Source organism: Pocillopora verrucosa, chromosome 13 (genome assembly GCF_036669915.1).
Source record: "Pocillopora verrucosa isolate sample1 chromosome 13, ASM3666991v2, whole genome shotgun sequence".
NCBI lineage: Eukaryota > Metazoa > Cnidaria > Anthozoa > Scleractinia > Pocilloporidae > Pocillopora > Pocillopora verrucosa.
The window spans coordinates 711,145-731,520 of record NC_089324.1 but is presented as its reverse complement, the minus strand read 5'-3'; the positions used below and the strand labels follow the sequence as shown (position 1 = coordinate 731,520).

The following is a 20,376-nucleotide window of genomic DNA, read 5'->3' as shown; positions in this document are numbered from 1 at the left end:
AACCTAAACGTAAGGGTTTTGACCATCTGTTTGAACAGGTATTGGTCAAAATGACAACTATTGGTGACTACTTGACCCCTCAAAACAATATGCAATAGTTAAAATCTTAGGGGTATTTATTGTACCAAGAAACTCTGATATCTAAATTATTCTCAGACCTTCACCACTTCTGATAAGGAGCCAAATGATCAAGATAAATTGTTAGTTTTCCTCCTGGCTCACTAAACATGGCCCAGAAAAAGCATTTCTTACTTGTAAACTTGTGTAAAGCTCCAAGAACGCCACAGTCCATTATCACGTTGAAGATTTCTGGACTTTGTATTTCACAATCTATGGTGACGCTTTGGTCGTAAAGTGTCAGCAACTGCAGTGGGTGGCTGTTCAGACTTTGTGTTTGAATTTTGACAATAAACTCCTTGTTTGATTCTGGTTTTGGACCCTCTCCAATTCCCACTAAGTGAGAACCAAATATCCGCGACCTCACTTCAAATCCTTGCTTAGCTAGGGGAGGACAGTCAACGTCCACAGCGTAACGAGTTTTAAGAGCGAAACATAATGTCTCGTGTTTAGGTTGGTGGTTGCGCCGGCATTCCTTACTGCAGTACGATGCAATGAGGCATCCTGGGCACTTCAAAAAACGCACTCTTTTGTCTCTTCGACGATGGCAATAAGTGCAGCCATTGCAAAGTCGTTCAGCCAGCTCTCTGGGATGATACATGCCTTCCTCGTTGTTAAATTGTTTATTTTCTTCTAGAATGGGAGGCTTCGAATAATACTGTTTTTCACCCTCTGGAAGCATCAGACCCAGAGCATCAGTCTCTTTGTCGTAAAGTGAACTGATACCACTACTTGCACTACCGTTTTTGAATTGATACTCAAGCCAAGGGCCACTGTGATCTCTTACAGTATTTGTCTTTAGATGAACCCTCCCAGAATAATTGATACCAATAAAAATTCCTCCACACTTGTTACCACTCAGTTTGTTTCCTACTATGTATGCCGATGTTCGCCCTTTAGCGAGGATGCCCCAGAATCCATTCTCGAAAATCTCATTGTTGCTTATAACAATTTGAGAATTATCATCACCAAGGGAAATACCAAAGGGTCTGTTGTGATGGATACTGTTGTTGCGTAGGGTTATCTTCTCTTTTGTGATGCCAGCACGGATGCCTTCCTTTGCATTTTCAAAAATCTCATTGTCGTTGACGTCACATTTCCCAGGGAGCTTCCAAATCAGAATGCCATGATCACCATTGTAGAATATCTTGTTTCCTAGAGCTTCAAGTTCTCCTCCTTCCCTTGCCTCTAATCCAGCTTGGTGGTTTTTGTACACTTCGCAGTTTTTAACCAATAGTCGAGAATCTTTCCCAGCAACAAGGGCACCTCCACCCCCACACTCATGAATTACACAGTTTTCAATCAGTCCAAAGCCCTCGAGTGAAATCTCGACTCCCGGAGAGCCACCTATGCCAGACATTGATTTTGAATCACCAAAGTTTCCCGTCCGATTGCAAGCAGGTTTCCCTAAAGAGGGCGCCACACAGCCTGGACCTCCATTACAGTCTGGAAAGTCCTCACAACTTGTCTTTCCTCCTGAAATATCACACTGATTTAAATGTACATTGCCATCATTTCCACGGCAGGTGAGAGCAATGTTCCCCTTAGGAAACACAATATTTTCAAAATAGCATTTGGCGCGGAAAATAAAGCTTTGTGTGCAATGCAAAATAGTTTTGGATCCAAGACCTACAATCTGAAGGTCACTTGAGGTTACAAAGGAGGTCAAACGGTATTCTCCTTCACGTAACAACAAGGTTTCGCCTCCTTGTGTTATCTTCAAAGCAGACACTAGTTGTGTTTCATTGGATATAACGCTGACGCAGAGTTCTAGCGCTTCAGGAAACATCTGACAAAACACTTTGTCTTGGCGAAGATTGGGATCGAAGTGAAGGGCGACTGCCACTGATGCACGTTTCTGTCCTTCAAGCTCACAATTTCCACCTTCAACAAGCCCTCGCAGGGCCCAAGCTTTTCGTTGAAGAGCTTTGCTGTAATCAGGTTTTAAATAAAGGCATTTTTGACAATCTTCCAGAGCATTTCTTGATTCTCCAAGTTTCAAGTGGCAGAGGGCCCTGTTACAGAACAGCTGGTGGTCATCAGGCCACAAATCAATGGCTCTTGTATAAAGATCCAATGCTTCTTTGAAATTTCTTTTTTTGAATGCATCGTTTCCTTTTTCTCTGAGTTGGTTGGCTTCCTCCTTCCTTTCATTAAGAGAAGAATCTTTTTCAGCCAAGGCCTTGTTTTCAAGAAGAGAGTTTCTCATACAACAAGTTATCACCTTGTAGTCCTTATCTTTCAAAGGTACATCAACGAAATAATGCGGTAAGTAGAAATCTTCCTCAAGTGTTGGCTTTTCAAGATGTACTAGCAACTCTAGTTTCTTTTTTTGCATTGCCTGAGCTTTTACTTTCTCCTGCGAAACACTGAAAAATATCGCTGCTTCGTTAAAGACACGAACAGTTGCATCAGTGTAGAGTAAAGTATGCAAACTTCCGGCATCATTTTCATGTATCGCTAGGTAGCTAAGTAAATGTTCTTGCAAATAGGTCGAGTGCGAAGCCAGCTTGCCCCACAGTTGTAACGAAGGAGGATTCTCGACGCTGAAAACAGCATCTTCAACGAAACTTTGGCAGACTTCCGCTGGCGAGCGTGTTTTTGTTAATGCATGGTTAAGTGCGTCTACCGCACAGCAAAGTATACACACTTCAATTTTGTCCTTTTCAATCTCACTTCGGATAACGTCTTGCACCAGGCGATGAACACTGAAAGAATCTGTCCCATACCTTTGAAAAAGGGAAAACTTTGTAAGAAGCGACACTGTCTCGGCTGCATCCAACAAATCGCTTACTTCCTGGCCGGAAGTTCCCACAACGTGAAGCCCTTCGTTTATAACCTGATAAGGAATGTCATCGGGACCTAGATAGGCAGACATTTTCATGACAATTGAGGGGGTTTCTCCAAGATCCATCTGTTCTGACATTTTCTTGACGTGCTCAAAATTTAACGACCATGTTGTGTGAACTGCCAATCTCTCAGGTGATGTATTTTCCACCAGATTACGAGCCTTCTGCTTCTTCAAGAGAAGCATCTTTTGTTTTCTATATTTCTTCAGGTATTCTTTGATAGGCTGGCGAAGGGATCGGATGTAAGCAGCAGCTTGATCAAGAGCTAAAGGCAGTCCGCCAAGCTCTCCAACCAACTCAAGAAAATCGTTGTCTTCTCCGGCTGTCCCACTTCTTGTTTTTAAAAACTGAATTCCTTCTTCCTCCGTGAAGCGTTTCAACTCAATACAAGAGCTTTCTTCGATTCCCATTTCTTCTCCGATTTCCGTTGCTTCTCTTCTTGTGGTTATGATGATATGACCACGTGCCGCCTGTTTCCAATGACCAGTCAGCAGTTTTTGCATATCCATGGACATTTCTAACTCGTCCAGATTGTCAACCACTAGACACCACAGCTGCTCGCGCTTTCTCAACCAGTCCAAGGTTCTTGACAGCGAATTAGGAAAGTCTTTGTCATCCAAAGTTCCAACTTGACGTGCCATCTCGCTGACAGACAACTGAAAAAGGTTGCTGTTTTCGCCCGAAATCCAAAAAATACCACCGGGATATTCCTCCTTGTCTTTCTGTCGCCAGAGAAACTCGACGGCAAGAGATGTTTTTCCAACACCCCCGAGACCGTAAATTGCTGATTCAGAACAACCCCTCTTAGTATCTTTTAATTGCGCGGCAATTGCTTTTAGCTCACTTTCGCGACCACAAAAGCAATGATTGCGACTGGGCAGTTGCAAAATGTTAGCATCGACTACAGCGTCAAGATTACCCTCTTCTAACTTTTTTAGCCGAGAATCTAACTGAATTTGTTCGAGCTCTAAAACCTCCACCTTTGAGGTAAGGTTGCTCTCTCCGTCTTTTAAAGAGGCTACAGCTGATTCTACCTCATTTTGCCTTTCTTCCAACAAAGAAATGTTTTGTTCATTTGTATCTTGGCGTTCCTCTATTATATTTATATTGTTAGAAATATCTTCAATTGCTGATGAGAATTCTCTGTTCTTTTCTGATTGCGCCTGGAGCCCTTCCTCCAGTCGACTTTCAATGTCGGCTATACATTTCTTAAACTTCGCTATTTCATCTATGGCGTCTTGAAGAGCTTCTCCTATCCTCTTGGCTTCATCAGCATTGAATTTCTTTATGGCCTCCAAGTTTTTCTCTAAGTTGGTGACCTCAATACTGACAAGTTTCATCAAATCCTTGTCCACTGGGCAACCCATACACAATTTCAAACCTGCCAAGAAACAATTTAAATGGATACAACATCAGCCATGATATGATTATTTTACCTTGGGTAGCCAAGGTGCCTTAAATGATGAAGAGAAAGAAATGAGAACGAAAGGTGGAAAACAATGGACTTCACACTTTTCATCGAGACAGTAGATAAATCCCGACAAAGTAAATGCCGGTGGAGAAGATCAGCTCACAAAGACCTTAAAGAAAGACTGGCGCTCACTCAGGGAGAGGTATCCAAAAGAGTTGGTTAGGGCCTGATACACCCCATACACACCCTCATATCGTTATCGAAATTACTGACCCTTAGTTTCCCACTCCTGAAGTTCATTGAGTACTTTCTCTTCATCAGCCACTGGAAGCCCCAAAGAACGAATTAACGTCTCCATGAGTTGGAAACTGTAGTTGAACTCCGGTTCATTCCAGTGATCAAAGTTACAGTGACCCCACTCATTTCTTACTTTCGAGCGCACATCCTTAGCATTTGTTTGGATGCGCGTATGAAACACAGATGAGTTGGCCAGCATTCCTAAAACTGCTGACAAGTCGCATGTGTTATCAAAACCTGAAAATAGGCAATAAGATTTATACTTTAAGTTAGCACAAGGAGTAAGATATGTTTACAAGATACATTATCTGTAGAAGCCTTCTGAAAGTTTTCTTAATCTAAAAAGATAACTGCGGCATTGCATCGTTTAGTGCTCATGCCATCTCAGGTCAAATTCAGCCATTATTCAGTAGGCTCATTTAACTATTGTTGCACTCTTGCGTAAGCCTGAAGCTCCTGCTTGTCAAGGTAGTGACTCGACAGCGTCAAACCGCTGCCAAAGTTACCCTAACTTTACACAACAACTTGAGCAGACTTAACATGTCATGGCAAAATAGCGAGATAAAGACCTAACCGAAGAGGGGATTTTACCATAATCTATTTGTGAACTGAAGAGAAAGATCGAGTCAAAGCATTAAAAAAGCCGTGTAAACGATATCCTGATCTGTCAGGATAGTTTCCAAGTTGCAAGTATGGTTCTTGACTGACTTCAGAGTGTTGTTGGGCCGAGAGTCTCTGCGACATGTGTATAACGCAAAGTACGCCAAGCGACCTGTGTCAGAGATTGACGCGCCAATAAGAAACTGCAGGCTGATCTGGAACGATTACATATTCCCAGATTTGTTCCTTGTCATTATATTCCACTGTAAGTTATAATTAGCAAAAAGATCGACTAGAGATTTAACATTGGCGTGGTCTGTACTCTTAGCGACAAATTTTGACTGTGATGACGAATATCGTTGTCGATAAGAGTACAGACCACGCCTAACCACTATCAGTTTGTTTTTTACCACAATATCAAAATGTCCAGGTCACCCATGTTTGACAGCTTGTAAAGACATTGCGTGACACGTTGACGCAAGCAGCGTTGTTTGTACTCTTATCGACGATGGCGAATTGGCCAATTACATTGCGACATTACCGCCAATTTTTGTAACTAATCATTCACCTGTAAATTTGGCCATATGTGGTTCAAGGTAAAGTTTGGCCAGATTCTCAGCAGACGCCACTTTATAATCATATAGTTGCACTTTCCTCTTGAATCTTCCCCAGTTGTTGTTGATGCTGCCATAGTTTAAATCAAATGAACCATCTTTCTTCATGTGAGTGGAATAAACCTGTTTATCTATTCCACTGGAGCTCTTCAATGATGTGTAGTGTTTAGCAAGTTCCTTGCCCGCAAAGTCACGGAGAACTGGTAATAGAAGCCTATTTAATGTGATTCCAATCACAACCCATCTTTTTTGTTTGTCACTCAAATCAAAGCTGCTGACTGTAAGAAATTACAAAAGAAAACAACAGTTTTTGCCACAGACTGAAATAGATCTCACTTGAAATGTAGGTTAACATTGAACTTTAAGATTTTAGGTTTACAATTGAAGCATTTGGGGAAATCTCACCATTGGTTTCGAGAAAGTTGCCAATTTCATAGACTATGAATACTCCTTTGTCTTTTTTCAAGCGAGCAAATACATACATCTATAATTCGAATTTTACTGTAATAGGGAAATGGTAAGTATTAAACATGTCTCCACATTACACCATTGAATGGGCAAAAATCTAGAAAATGATGTTGGAAATGATGTTGGATTAATAACATTCTTGCCTAAACTTTGCCATATGTGAAGTGAAGGCTCGAATATGAGGTTAGGCATGCAGGAATTGGCCTCCTTTTCCTCTTTATTTGGCACCTGGCATCAGTTTGTTTTCTTGCTTGGGCTTATAATTACTGAGAAGTAAGAACCATTCATACTGATCATGTAAACTTCCATGTGCCGAGGATACATTTTCATCAATTTTTTTCCTTACAAATTCATTTAACAGCGATCAAGGAAAAACATGATCAAAACAACACTGAAGTCAGTGATCAGGGAAGGGGGGGTTCTTTCTAGTAATAGGCTAAAGGGGATGTGCCATTGGATGGGTTCATATCATAATTGTGTTACATTTTTAATAGAGTTACAAGAGTAGTGGTTGGAGGAAACACCAAATATAAACTAATATCAAGATCCTTCAGAAGGCACTCTTACACTCCACTACCGACCCTTCATCAGATTGGGAAGAAGTTTGGCTCACAATAGAAGACTAAAGATAACAAAGCTACTAAGAAGCTTGGCAAAAACAAAAGCTAAAAACAAAGACAATTATATAATAACTTGTAATCCTGGTGCCAACAAAAGTTGTTTTTTGCTGTTGTCAGATGATGTATGCAATCAGGTGTCACTCTTTGTCGATAACTCCACACCAAAGGGGTAATCTTGTTCACAATTAATAATCATCGTGTTTGTTTTCTCTAAGGCTACACTTAGTCTTTTCAACAAATGGAGTTGCACATTTTCTGGATTTTGAGGCTAAAAAAATTCCAGCAGGTAGGGATTCAAAAGTAGTATGATTCTTTACCCTTTGGTTGGAATTACAAAATTACATTTGCCCAAAGTCACTAAACTGGGGTCTATAACTGGCCACAGAATGCACAATAATGGAGTAGGGGTTCTGAGAGGCCATTGGCACAAACCCAGCAAAAATTGACCCAATTAACCCCTACCTCCCCATGGGTCAGTGGTATAATATTTTTTTCTGAGTCACCAGACAGAAAATGTCAAAATTCTCCTGAAAACAGAACTACCTGCCACCCAAGGGCCCAGAGATAAGGTATGGATTTTACAGTTAATTAAAAGTAAATAAGAAAGTTATTCTACCCACCAGGGCCTGCTGCTACCGCTGAGGGACTGGTGAGAACTGTGGGTATGGCAGGTGGTCCTGGAAGTGTTGTTGGCACAATTGAAATAAGGCTTTTGCTTGTGCCTGTTGCCATGGCAGCCTAAAGAGTGATCAAAGCTATTAGCAAACTAAGTTATTAACATAGTTATGAATATGAAGCTATGCCCACAAATTTCTTTCAATGCATATGAAATTAATGAAAAAATAAGATACTGTAATCAATACATATGCAAAATAATGGAACTAAAATCATCAAACCTTTAGGGGGTCATAGTCACGTTCCTTTTTGAGGAAGGGATGATAACAGAATCACAGAGGAAGGCACTACCTTCTTTTTTCATCATCATTTTCACTTATTTAAAAAATAACACTACAAAGTTGGAGTTAATTCATGTCAAAATATTGTACCTTGTAATCAAGTCCCCTTGAGGCTGATTGATCAAGATCAATTTACTCCATTTACTAACTCAGCTAAAAGATATAAAAAGTAGATAATTTTGTCCCTAATTTGCCAATTTTCTTTGTGCCATTGGGAAAAGCTAATACTTTTTATATCACAATGTGAAAGGTATATGACTCACATACTGTAAATGCTAGAATCAGTTGTCTGTGTTTAACAAAACTACTGCCGATTGACAAATCATGAGAACAGCATGATTGGTGAATTATAAGCTTGGTCAAATAGAATAAAGGAAACATTAGATACTTTTAATTAGTTGTTATATCAAAGAACACAATTTCTAATTCACAAGCTACAAGTAGAGTACTTTGTTGAGATTTGTTGTTTCCTCATTCATTCAGTGCTGAGGCTTTTGTAGCTCACAGTCAAAGCTCTGTGATTTTTTTCTCAATGTTGTCGACCTTTGATTGATTGGAAGTTTTAATTGTGCCAGGTTCATTCTTCTTGAATAATCAATCATATTTAAGACCATTTCAAGCTAAAAATAAGAACTGGTGAATTCAGGCCAGAAAGTGGGAAGATATAATAATTATATAAACATTACTTATTGCTGGTTATAAGGGGTAGTAGTATAGGTATATGTTTATCACATCCTTTGTACCCAGCCCCGTTATTATCGTTTGTTTTGCCCAATCAGCATTTTGTTACACACTTTAAATTCAACTTTGTACTTTGCATTATTCCGAACTGAAGATGACAGAAGATCTGCCGAAACATGTCTTTTAATTTTAAACGTGTCGTTCATTTTCTTAAATTCGTTACATATCTGTTTCTAACCAGACCATTTAAGTATTACCAATTAAAACTGAACTGTAAATGGCATTTGCCATCGATTAACCGAGGGTTTGATAGATATGCGTGAAGCATAACTACACTGATAAAATATTACAAGATCGAATGAATTTGAGCATAGCCCATCCCCTTAGTCGAGAAGAAGCTGAAGTCTGATCCTACTAGCTGTACTTACACAGGTATATTTGACCGTTTCGACTCATCCTTGCCAAACGTTTTGAATAGCATCCAAAAGTTTCCATTCACTTACAGGGACTTAAAACATTTCCTTCACCCCGCCATCTTAGAGTGCAGTCGAATAACATCGTCAACATCGTCGGGAATTTTTATATAAAGCTGCATCCAGGGAACCCCAATCCTTCTCGACATTTTAACTTACCTAACAATAAAGCCTTGTATGTTATCTAGAGTAAGTTCCTCCAAAACTTGCAGGTATCGAACATGAAATCTGCGTTCAACGCAATGCTGGCGCCCTACTACTGAAAATTTTTCCGAGAAGTGACGTGTTGGGTATTCCCCAAGTTTTGTTTTCGATTCCGGGAAAACCGGAAATACATGGAAATATAGGAACAGGACTGGAAGTAGTAGGAATATGGAACAGCGGACTTTACCAATACCATGTCACTCTATTCAAATAAGAGAAAAGGTGTTATTTCAAAGAGATGATCGTTTTTATCGTTGAAAATATAGGCTTCCATACACAGCAGTAGGTCAGAGAAATTTTTATTTCACGTGCAGGGAGCACAAAACGTAGCAGAGATGCTAGGCACCTCACCCTCATTACGCTCCAGTCCCGTTCTAAGGAAGCAAAAATTCGTAATTTCATGCCATAAAAATTCGTGTTTATTGAAACTACAAATTATATAAATAACAGGAGACATTATTGGTGAGTGCCTCATAATTCACACTTTAGTCACCGCAGTACTCAGTACTATTTTCAAAAGTTCAATTCTGCTGAACGGAATCGGTGTCTGCTTCCAAATCATTATTCGTTTCCTTCTGATATCTTGCTCGTTCGTTGGCCATTGCAAGTTGTCGCATGTTCAACAGACATCCCGCGGCAGCTTCTTGTAAAGCTGCATCCTCTGAGCCGATCATCTCCAGCAACAGCTAAGAACAGATTGATTGATACTGATCAACGGTCTGACTGACTGACTGCTGTCAATTATAATTACACTGAAAGCCAAATATGGATTGGAAGCCATCAATGACAACCAAGAGAGAGTATCCTTTCTTATCAAAATTTTAGAACGGTGAACTCTGATCCCTTTGAGGATACGAAAAAGAGAGCAAGAAGGATCTGGCTTTCTCTTACATTGTACTATTCATTGCCATTATCATCGTTATTATTATCATTATCCGCACTTGTTATGATCATCATCATAAATATTTTGGCGCCATACGAAGCTATCCAAAGCTTTTGAGAAAAGAAATTGAAACATGGGAAAATTAAAACATTTTTAAAAAAGGTAGTGTGATGAAAGCAATGAATGAGAATGAACACGGGTGAAGTACAAAAAATTGATGGTAAACTTAGGGTCTAAAAAGAAAAAGGTTAGGTTACTAAGCTCCTTTGAGATGCGAATGATAACCCAAAATACAAGTGTACTCTTGCTTTTTCCCACCAATCGACCGTTCAGTCGTTGTCTTAAGTCCTCAAAAACTGAACCTTACAGACGTAACATCTGTTACAAAAATCACTGAAATTATAAAAATAACGCTGTAATTCTGGCAGTCATTCTCGTCTACTGAACGTCTCTATTTTCACTTTTGCAACAGCCGTTTAAGAGAGCTAACACCTCTGTGTTACCTTGACAACCCCACTGCGGTGCATAGTGATGCAGCTATCAGGATGTTTGCCCAACTGCTCGAGAGCCCGCATTGCCGACCGCTGTACTATGATGTCATGTGACCCAAGGTATTCCACCATTCTTTCTACAGCTCCTTCCTGGGAGAATCGCTTCGCGTTGTTTCCCCATTTGCTGCACATGGCAATAGCTTCAGCCAAATGTCGCCTCAAAATGATGTCAGTCTGTAAACAAAACAATTAATTTCCCCTCAAACTGGTGAGCGTTTGTAGGCTCTCTTCGTACCCAAATCATCTCGGCAATCATATGGCAACTTAGTTCTATAGTAATGAGTTAAAAACTAACCTTATGCGTGAGTTTAGCCAGGTGAGGGACAACCTCGTAATCAGTTATGACTCCCAAGTTCTCCCAATCACATGCCACAACTGATATCACTGCGCACGCGCTAGTGAGGACCTAAAAACGTTTCAATGCATTTAGTTGGAGTAGTCTAGAGTGATTTTTACTGACTGAAATTTTTTTTCGCTGTCGCTCGTCAGCTATGATAAATAAAGGAAGAGCAAAACTAATTTGTAAGCTACCACGTGTAAAATGGTTCAAGTGAATATATTTAGTTAACCTCCAGATCGGTAGACTTGAGCAGGCGAACAGTCAGATCCAGTCCCCCAACAAATGATCGCGCGGTTTCCCAGGCCTCCTACGAGTCAAAAAATGGTTGCGGTAAAACATTTCGTTGATAGCAAATTTCACATTCCATTATGTTGTCAGACGGTGATATTGCATTTTTCTCATACCGGTGTATCTTGCATCAGTCTGTATACAGCCCATGCTCCACCAGAGACCACCTAATCAACAGGAAAATAAGTCATATCATGAACAGGTATTAAACTGGATGTCTAGATAAATTATAATCAATTATAGGTCTAAACAAAAATTCTGCTCACTTGATTGTTCCTTGACTTCATAAGAGACCACAGAAGCCTTAGGCCTTCCAATCTGTTGAAAACTCTGAAAATACGGACATAAATAAATGAGTTCATATTATAATAATCGGGTCTCATGTTAGAATAATCGGTCTCCTTTTGAGAAGGAGGCACATGGCTATTACTTACGCTCGGCAGCTGCTGTTCGCAGCGCATGCTGCGATGGCTCTCGCTGCTGTACCAGTTAGCTCTTCATTGGGGATATTCAGAATGTCCACTAAGGTTTTACATCCCTTGCATCGTAAAATTTCCAGCGGAGCCTTAGGATTTTTGGCAATCTCTCCAATGGCTCCAACAATATGGAGTTGAACCTTTAGTGAAAAATGAGCAAAATTTAAGATATCATCAGTTCCTATTGAGGGAAGTGGGTGGGGAGGGCAGTCTAGGGCATATTTATGATACCAATGACCAAGTAACGTGTATTTCTACATACAACTCTCTGAACCCCACAAGTCAAGATAAGATAAGGTATCAAAAAAGTTAGGTGCCTAAACGTGTAACCTCAAAAGTGATCCTAAAAAAAAAAGAAGAAATATTACTGATATTTAAAACTTGAAATCAATCGATTTGTTACCACACAATCTCGAATACTAAAGGAAAATTTCATGCAGCATCGCCATATTAATTGTGGATTTCTTTTTGACAGAGCCAGTAAAGATTTTTGACACTTACTTGTTCAGGGAGGTCCTCTTCTTCTTCTTCATTCTGAAGTAGATTAACAAGTATTTCTAATACCTTCATCTCCATCAACCTAGATCAAAAAGAAAGACTTCCAGTTTTTTGCCACAGAGGCATTCTCACGAAAGTTGGAGTCAAAAGCTCTAAGAATTCGATCCTTCTTTTAAACTAGTTTTGCAGTATCAAATGAGTCATGGAGGCCGACGAGACGACAGTGTACTAAACGAAGACACAAAATCCAAGGTTGAGTTTCCAGAAGAACAAAATTCTACCCTTGTGACCGAAGCCAAAATGCTTACTTTTTGACATTGTAATCGCTGATAGCACATTTCCAAATTGCACCTGTTACGGCCGCCAGCAGCTTCTTATTATCATGGCGGGAAAGAAGTGAAACAAGCGTGTTCAGGCCGCCGCAGTCATATACAGCTTTCCTTGTTTGTTCGTCGACAGCACACTACGGAGAAATTGTGGAAAAGTTAAACAGACAAGAGAAGAGGTAGTAAGTTAGGTTTATGACTTGAAATACCTAGAATGGAGTGCCTTCGTCTGAAACTCTGAATGTCTCTATCTCTCTGTCATCAGAGATCAGAGATTCGTTGATCAGTGGTAGCGATGGCCAAAAGGATCGCAGCCATGGGGTTGAGCGTGAAAACTTACCTTGAATATGGCGTTGGCGCAGTAACCCTGAAGTTTTTCGTTGTCGGTCAACAAGCGACGAACGATCGCTGCTATCATTTTCTCTTTGTAGAAAGCCTGTCTGAAGCGAGTCTGACAATGAGAAGTGATGATAATGAGAGATCTGATTCAACTATAGCAATTCCATCAGCGACTTTTTGATTGAGACGCATTCGATACAAAGTAAGTTGCATTTTCACTGTTATTTTGAATCATTTTCAATTAAACGTTGCTGTAAGAGTGGATAGTAAAGTAAGGATTATTCAATAGGGCACATAACATGTATATTATTTAGCTATGTTATGTCTTAATGAATTTCACCTCCACTGCACATTCTTGAACAAGTCCTACGATAGGAACAAGGAACTCGTCTTTGTCCATGGTAATTAGTCTGGCTAACATTGGTACGCTTCCGGCATTGAAAATTGCTGACCTAAGAGGAAAAGATTAGAAAAAGTTGGAAACATCGCCGAAATTTCTTCTAAACGAACCGCATTTTGATAAGAAATACTGTCGTCTTTATTCGCAGTTCTTGTGCACCTATGCTACTTATGTAAAAGTTACAACCAAACACACTTGACACAACCGACCTACTGCGCGTGCTCTTGCTGCAGCTCCAAAGCGCAAGGGCAGCATTACGTGCAACTTCAAGGTCCGCTCCAAGTTGGCCTGGAGACCCATTACCAGAAAGTTTCCTTCCAGTAGGTTGTCGTTCTTCGTAGTTTAGCAGACCAACCTAATACAAGAAATGTACGCATTTAGGAGACTTAGAGGATAAATGGTCACGTGTTGTACGCTTGGATCGTACTTTCTAGAATCTATAAATTTGCAAAGATGCTTTCAGCCGGAGGTCATCCGCTCTCCAATGTATGAAACGACCAGGAGTATTGCACCCCTCCCAGGATGAGACGCCAGTCCAACGTTCTCTCCCAGGAACACAACACAGTGACTTAGCCAAGACTCGAATCTACACTTATGCCCGTGTATGGTCCCTTGGAAATATATACAGGTCCCTGAAAATTGTGTGGGGAAACCCAACGAAATGCTGGTAATTATAATATATACATGGTAATGTTGGATTTAAGTTCTAGCTGATGCCTAGCATAGCTCTTTGAGAGTAACTTCATTTCCTTGAAAAGCAGAAAGAAGAGAGCACTGGAAAGTTTTTTACTGGGAAGGTTTAAGACCCTTTGATCTAAAAATTTTCCCAGCTCCTGATCTCACCAATTTTTGTAATCCACCATGTTTTTTTAGAATATTTCTTCCCACACTGGATTTTGCCATGTTAGCCAGGTTAGCTGCCGCTAAACTTTGCACCTCCTTAGGAGCATCAGTTATGAGATCGATCAGGATCTGAACGCCTACAAAACGAAAGATCATCGTTGAAATGAAATTATCCATTCTGATTGAGATGTTAAATTTTGTTTTTCAAGTATGAGATGAAAAAAAAAAATGCTATCACTACGCTGACTGAGACTCATTTGGGAGTGAGGTCATTTATAAGACTCATATGTGGAAAAACCTTCCTGTCATCTGCAAAGAACGACAATGTTGGAAGAGGCAACTCCTAATCTCCGGTCAAAGAAATATATCACAAAAAAAAGTGATTTGATAAAGATTTGAAAATTTCTGAAATTTTTTGTTTAAGTCTCTAAAATGGAACCTGTGTTATTGACAAAGGGCATTGTAACAAGGTTTTGAGGGCTTTAACTCTTAACCCTTAAGAGTGACCAGCATCTAATTTCTCCTAACAATATCACCCCTGAATCAAACATTAAGGTCACAGGAATAAAGGAAATGATCACCAACTATAGAACCTCTTGAGTATTACACAAATTCTCCTTGTCAGCACCTTAGGAAATGTATAGAGAGCGGTAGGGAGAATATACATGTTGTAGGTTTAGGGTACAAAGGGTTAAACTAACCTCCCATTTTGATAACAGCTCGCCTGTTGTAGATGCTACTTATGGTCAACTGTTGGAGAACCTTCAACGCACCTATCTAAAAAACAGAGGATAAATTAAATGTCAATGGGACGGGTTCAGTTGAAATTTTCAATTGCGTCGCCCTTTTTTACTTAAGTTAAGGCGATTGGCGATGTACCGATCAAAAAGTTGTGAAAATACAATGATTCGTATTTCTGCTTCCAAGAAAACCAAATTATGTTACATAGTCCATCCTGTGCCGTTTGCTGTTTGATTGGCCAATAGTACGCGTATATTTCTTTGAATCACATGTAAATGAAGCTCCTCCTTTCAGCCTGAATTGTCATATCTCTCCCCGTCCAATCCCCCGCGCCTCTTCTGACGGGGTTAGGCGGGGTGGGGGTGAAGAGGGAGGGGGGGGGGAATCTTCTGTTTGTTTAGTTGAGATCTAGAGATCCACCGTCCAAAAGTCGTCAAGATTGTAATGCGTGTGGTTGATTGTTGTTCTTTGATCGGTATAATATTAAGAAACAGCATCAATCCAAACCTGACAATTCTCGTGGTCTGTTCTGAGAATATTAACAAGAACTGTCAATCCGTTCACATCGCGAATGGCCATTTGGGTCATTTCTTGAGTTAAGTTGAAATCCGTCAGAGCACACAATGTGATGACCGTGGCGACTTGGTTACCATTCTGAAAACAGGAAAATGATTATGGGAAATTATGAATCAGTTGGATAACATTTTTTTTTGTATTAGTGTGAGTTCCATTTGTCAGATGGCATATTCTCACCTTGAGGAACCTGACCAGCCTTTGTATTTGCCAATATTCTGAGGGAAGATCAGCTACGCCCTGTAAAACAAAGAACAACTTAAAACAGTTAACCATGATAAACACACAATGAAAAAAGTGATATATTCGTTCACTCGTTAGTTCTTTTGCGTTCTTTCTTCCCTTCGTTTTTTCATTTGTTCTTTCATTCGTTGCTTCGCTCACTCGCTCATTCGTTTATTCGTTCGTTCGTTCCGTCAATCGTTCGCTCGCTCCCTCGCTCGCTCATTCTTTAATTCGTTCGTTCTTTCAGTCAATTGTTTGTTCGTTCGTTCGCTCGCTCACTTATTTGTTTGTTCGTTCGTTCATTTTCTCGTACGCTCGCTCGTTCGTTCGTTCCGTCAATCATTCTCGTTCGCTCGCTCATTCGTTCGTTCGTTCTGTCAATCGTTCGTTCGTTCGCTCACTTACTTATTTGTTCGTCCGTTCGTTTTCTCGTTCGCTCACTCATTCGTTAGTTCGTGCTTTAGTTTGCTTGCTCGCTTGCTATCACCAGCCATTCAATGCACATGCTCACCACTTTCCCGTCTAACACCCGGTCATCTTCTTCTTCACTCTCGGTTGAACTTTCCGCAGGCTCTGATGGAATTCTGAACAAGGTGGACCGCCGGCTTTGCAAGTTTTGCTTGTTGCTACGGCTTACAATAAAAGCAAATGAATAATAAACTAGTGAAACAATTTTTCTCAAAATTTTTACTCGTAGACTGAATTTTTAACTCGATGAATTGAATGAGTTAGTAAATGGATGAGTGAACGACAAAGAAAAAGTCGCAATCAGATCACCAATTACGTGAAGGTAACAAATTATAATACAAGGGCGATCCGTTTTCTTACCTTTCTTTGCGGTTTAGTTTTGATTTCGGTTGTGGCTTGTTGGTTTCTTTCACCTCTTCATCACTACAACAGTTAGGAAAAACAAGATACAGCGGCTATTATAGGCCTAGGTAAACATTTTAAGATCCTGATCCTTCGGGAAGAAGTGACTTCAAGATCGTGGTTTAAATGGACTTCCGTATGAGGTCTTTGTCAGGTGTACTTTAACTCTTTTACTCCCATGAGGGACCAAGACAGAATTTCTCCTTACAATATCAATACAATATCAATCAGACAAGTGATGAGAATAAAGAGAAATATCAATTAGGCGATCATTAGTTGACCCAAGACCAAATTCTCTAAACTAACATCATAAGAATTGTATGGCAGATAGTAAGGAGAATTACTAATTAGATCTTGGGAGTGAAAGTGTTAAGCATTTCTGGGAGGAAAGTAAGACTAGTGCGACAAACCATATTGTTGAACAATCAGGGAAGGCTTGCAACACAAAAAATAAACAGGCTCAAAGTCTGTTGCCAATTACCTGTCATCACCGACAACCAGCCTCAAGTTTTTCCATTTCATAGAAGGTTTTCGCGGAGTAAACTGCTTCTCGCTTTTGGGCGTGTTTGTTTTCTTTTTCACCTTTTTTTTCTCTGGTTTTCTGCAAACATTATTTTAGTCAAAATATATTATTTTATTATTGTTTTTAATACAGTTCATTTCAGGACAATAAGCTTTATGATGCCATGGCTTGCTACCTAGCTCGGCTGACGACACTCATCAGTTTGACTTAAAGACAACAGAAATGTAGGACGCACCTTTCTACTTGTTTTTCTTCCTCCTCTTTATTTTCTGCCACATCATCTTCAGTTTCACTACTGCTCAAATATTTGTCAAGGAAGGAACTCTATAGGTAAATATGCAGTAAAAGTTGATTCACCTCAGCTGAGAGTGCCTCAGTCAGGTCTCCTAAAAGCAAGACCCCCTCCCCCATCGTAAATTCTGGCATCTGATTGGTTAAAACTGGTGCATTGAATCCAGATCTAGGGTAAGCTGCGCTAAATAACTTTTCGCACCAAATCACGCGGCTGCATCATGGTTTAAGCCCGCTTCAAATCATAGTTTGTACTGTGGGCTCACTGATAATCTCTTACAGGGGACTATAGAAGATTGACTGCCAATGAGGAGGAATCATTAGAATATTAGAGCGCCTTATGGGGGGATTAGGTAAATATTACTGTTAAAATCCTCCGACTCCAGGCGATAAGTAATAGCGGGTCCGTAATATTGTTCGCAGTCATTCTTTCGTGATTTTGCGCATTGCAGATCTTTGCAGTTGCGTCGTCTTTTTCAGGAATCAGAAACATGAACTATCACCTATAATGCCCTGATAGGTGAAGCTAACACTGCGCACGCTCTTTTTTTATTCAGGATCTTACCTGTTTCTTTTCATCGGTAGTTTCCTTGTTTGAGGAGTCCACCGCACCCTAAGGGTTATTCACATTTCATTTTAACGTTTGCTATAAGTTTAAGAGTGAAAAAAAAATGGGAAAAGAAACAAAATTCTGATTGACTTTTGGATGAAAATCTCGAGCAGGCTTCAGAATTAATTTTGATTCTTTATTAATTTTAATTTTTGGTATCAAAAACAGAGTCTATAAGAATATCTAATGAAAAAAGGGGGTAAGTTTCTAAAGAAACTGTGGTCCTGCGTCGGTGAGAGAGTGTAACAGGGTAATTTAGTATTATTAACTGAGTCGATAACGTAAATTGGCCATCGTAAACAGTTTAAAAGCTGACATTTCGAGCGTTAGTCCTTCATCAGAGCGACGAGCTGACGCCTTGCCCAGCGAGCACAGCATTAAACAACAGTAACGTTTCTCATACTTGTTCCGAGGCGGTCGTAGATTCTATCGTTGGGTTGCTTTCACTTTTATCCTGAATCTCTTTGTTATCCTGCAAATTTCAGAAATTGAAGAATGCATATAACTTCACAGCATACACAGTTATGTGGGCGAGCTGACTTGCAAAAAAAACTCACTGTCGGCAGATTTCCATGGAATTCTTGTATACTTGCCTTGATCTTTTCGTCTTTGTCAGGTTCGAGCGCTGATGAGTTAATCTGAGTTTCGGCGCTGCTTTCCTTTCCAATCTCTGCCATCTCCTATTAAAAAAATAAGATATTAAGTTAAATTGCTCAGTTCGGGAGCAGTCAGCTTTATTCTTAAAAGTCTACATTGTTGCGTCTCCCTTCATCTCATGGTAGTTCGTCTCTGGAAGTCTTCGGGAAGTCTTCGGCTATTCTCGGCCATTCTCGGCCATTCTCGGTCTCAGTGATATCAAACTACGCAAAAACGGTTGAACCAACCTCAAAGCGCGTGTCCATTTCATTGTCATCGACTTGTGACATCATGAGTTTTGATCTATAATTTACAAAGACACAAAAAAGCATAGATATTATTCTACTATCTGATTGTGATGTGACGGATCCCAAAAGGAACACATCATTCCTGGTCATTCCAGTAGCCCTTAGTGTATTAATGGCGTTTTTTGGGGGCAATTTATAGCCCGCCCTGAACTGAAACGGCCCACAATTTCCACCCTGGAGGCAGATTGAAGAATCAGGCTTTGTTTGTCAACAGATTATTTTATGAAACGCCGTGAGAAATATCCATTATCCTCGTTAATATGCATAGAAGTCATCCTCTCTCTGTTTTTCAAGTTTACGATTCGAGTCATGATACCTCAAAATCGCTACATTGGCAACAGAAAACAGCGCATGCATGCAATGCTATGCTGCAGAATATGGCCTGCAAAAGTTATGATCGATGTAAAAATTAACTGCGCACAGTCGACCTGCAAGAAAGACAAATCAATGAAAAGAATAAAATGTTTTTTGTTGAGCTATTCCAATTCATGAACTGCTTGTTTTATAGGACAAAACTTTCAATTTAGTATCAAAACAAAACTAGAATCCGTAGCCAGTGTTGACTCACCTTACAATTTTCGTTTGCATATGGAGGCGAAGAGGCGCAGGCGTTGAAAATTTAATTTGGATATACTGCGTATTTTCAAGTTGTCAAGAATAACAAGAGTACTGTCATTTTTCAAAATTGTCTTTCTCAGTGCAAAATTTACAAGATATTGTTTAATCCTGACAAACAATTTTGGAAACACTTCGCAGTAAGATTTTTAATACAAGAGATTTTATAATCTCTTGTTATTAATATTTTCTTGCTCTTGACACTGAAATGCTTTGTTTCTTGTTTGCAAACGGAACTCTCAAATTTTTAAAACAATTTGTCAAATCTGCAAGTTACGCAATATTTGCATTTCTGATCTCTCGAAATTACACTAAATTAATTTGTCGATAAACATAACGCTTAAGGCTTCGTCGACCGTTAAATATATCGCTGTATTGAAATTGTTAACCGCCAGACATTTCTTTTATTATTGAACTTCGGTGTTAATTTAAAATTCGCGGCAGTCAGTTGCAAAATAAATAACTGAAAATAACATTTAAGATCTGCTGACCTAGAGTATGAATCAAGAACACGGTTGAATTATTTTTTCTGGATGAAAGACTCAGATTTTAATTACTATTTTGGTACGTCTTCATACAACGGTCAAATCTTTCTTCAGCGTATACGAAATAGTGTCCTTTCCCTCGCGAAGACGATTTTAGATTTGCATGCAGCATTTGTTTTACAATTTTTTGCTTAATGTCTGAAATGTTCAGTGTTGAAAATCTCACGAAAAGAGCTTGCGTGAAATAATATTTTCAATAATTTAC

General features: G+C 39.7%; 2 protein-coding genes across 5 annotated transcripts; both read right to left on the bottom strand.

Annotated features, from left to right (window-relative positions):
- Positions 1-69: 69 nt before the first annotated feature.
- On the bottom strand, positions 70-9,369 carry LOC131789501 (uncharacterized). Of its 4 annotated transcripts, none has more exons than XM_059106634.2 (6): positions 9,246-9,369; positions 8,023-8,085; positions 7,597-7,714; positions 5,843-6,166; positions 4,651-4,911; positions 70-4,347 (listed from the first exon to the last, which is right to left on the bottom strand). In XM_059106634.2, the coding sequence occupies exons 3-6, from the start codon at positions 7,706-7,708 to the stop codon at positions 161-163; spliced, it is 4,884 nt and encodes a 1,627-aa protein (XP_058962617.2). In that variant the 5' UTR covers positions 7,709-7,714; positions 8,023-8,085; positions 9,246-9,369; the 3' UTR covers positions 70-160. The 4 variants fall into 4 exon arrangements, with proteins under 4 accessions (XP_058962617.2, XP_066016718.1, XP_066016719.1 ...); XM_066160621.1 differs by lacking the exon at positions 9,246-9,369 and adding an exon at positions 9,042-9,190; XM_066160622.1 differs by lacking the exon at positions 8,023-8,085 and having other exon boundaries at positions 9,246-9,338.
- A 368-nt stretch (positions 9,370-9,737) lies between these two features.
- LOC131789504 (outer dynein arm-docking complex subunit 2) lies at positions 9,738-19,363 on the bottom strand. The gene is made up of 24 exons (XM_059106635.2): positions 18,952-19,363; positions 18,661-18,747; positions 18,471-18,539; positions 18,023-18,070; positions 17,402-17,490; positions 17,125-17,244; positions 16,602-16,664; positions 16,285-16,405; positions 15,729-15,788; positions 15,483-15,629; positions 14,936-15,011; positions 14,235-14,371; positions 13,601-13,746; positions 13,332-13,443; positions 12,993-13,103; positions 12,635-12,789; positions 12,330-12,408; positions 11,787-11,968; positions 11,619-11,682; positions 11,469-11,519; positions 11,294-11,371; positions 11,020-11,130; positions 10,677-10,898; positions 9,738-9,976 (listed from the first exon to the last, which is right to left on the bottom strand). Exons 1-24 carry the CDS (start codon positions 19,099-19,101, stop codon positions 9,812-9,814), a joined length of 2,643 nt encoding a protein of 880 aa, XP_058962618.2. The 5' UTR covers positions 19,102-19,363; the 3' UTR covers positions 9,738-9,811.
- Positions 19,364-20,376: the final 1,013 nt, after the last annotated feature.

Excerpts from the sequence above, each read along its gene's own strand:
- LOC131789501 (XM_059106634.2), bottom strand. The coding sequence starts at position 7,708 with ATGGCAACAGGCACAAGCAAAAGCCTTATTTCAATTGTGCCAACAACA. Across the intron at positions 6,167-7,596 it reads AGCGGTAGCAGCAGGCCCTG|TCAGCAGCTTTGATTTGAGT; the intron begins GTGGGTAGAATA and ends AATTTCTTACAG. Across the intron at positions 4,348-4,650 it reads TCAGGAGTGGGAAACTAAGG|GTTTGAAATTGTGTATGGGT; the intron begins GTCAGTAATTTC and ends GTTTCTTGGCAG.
- LOC131789504 (XM_059106635.2), bottom strand. The coding sequence starts at position 19,101 with ATGACCAGGAATGATGTGTTCCTTTTGGGATCCGTCACATCACAATCA. Across the intron at positions 16,665-17,124 it reads CTGGTTGTCGGTGATGACAG|TGATGAAGAGGTGAAAGAAA; the intron begins GTAATTGGCAAC and ends TAACTGTTGTAG. Across the intron at positions 15,630-15,728 it reads GGCTGGTCAGGTTCCTCAAG|AATGGTAACCAAGTCGCCAC; the intron begins GTGAGAATATGC and ends TCCTGTTTTCAG.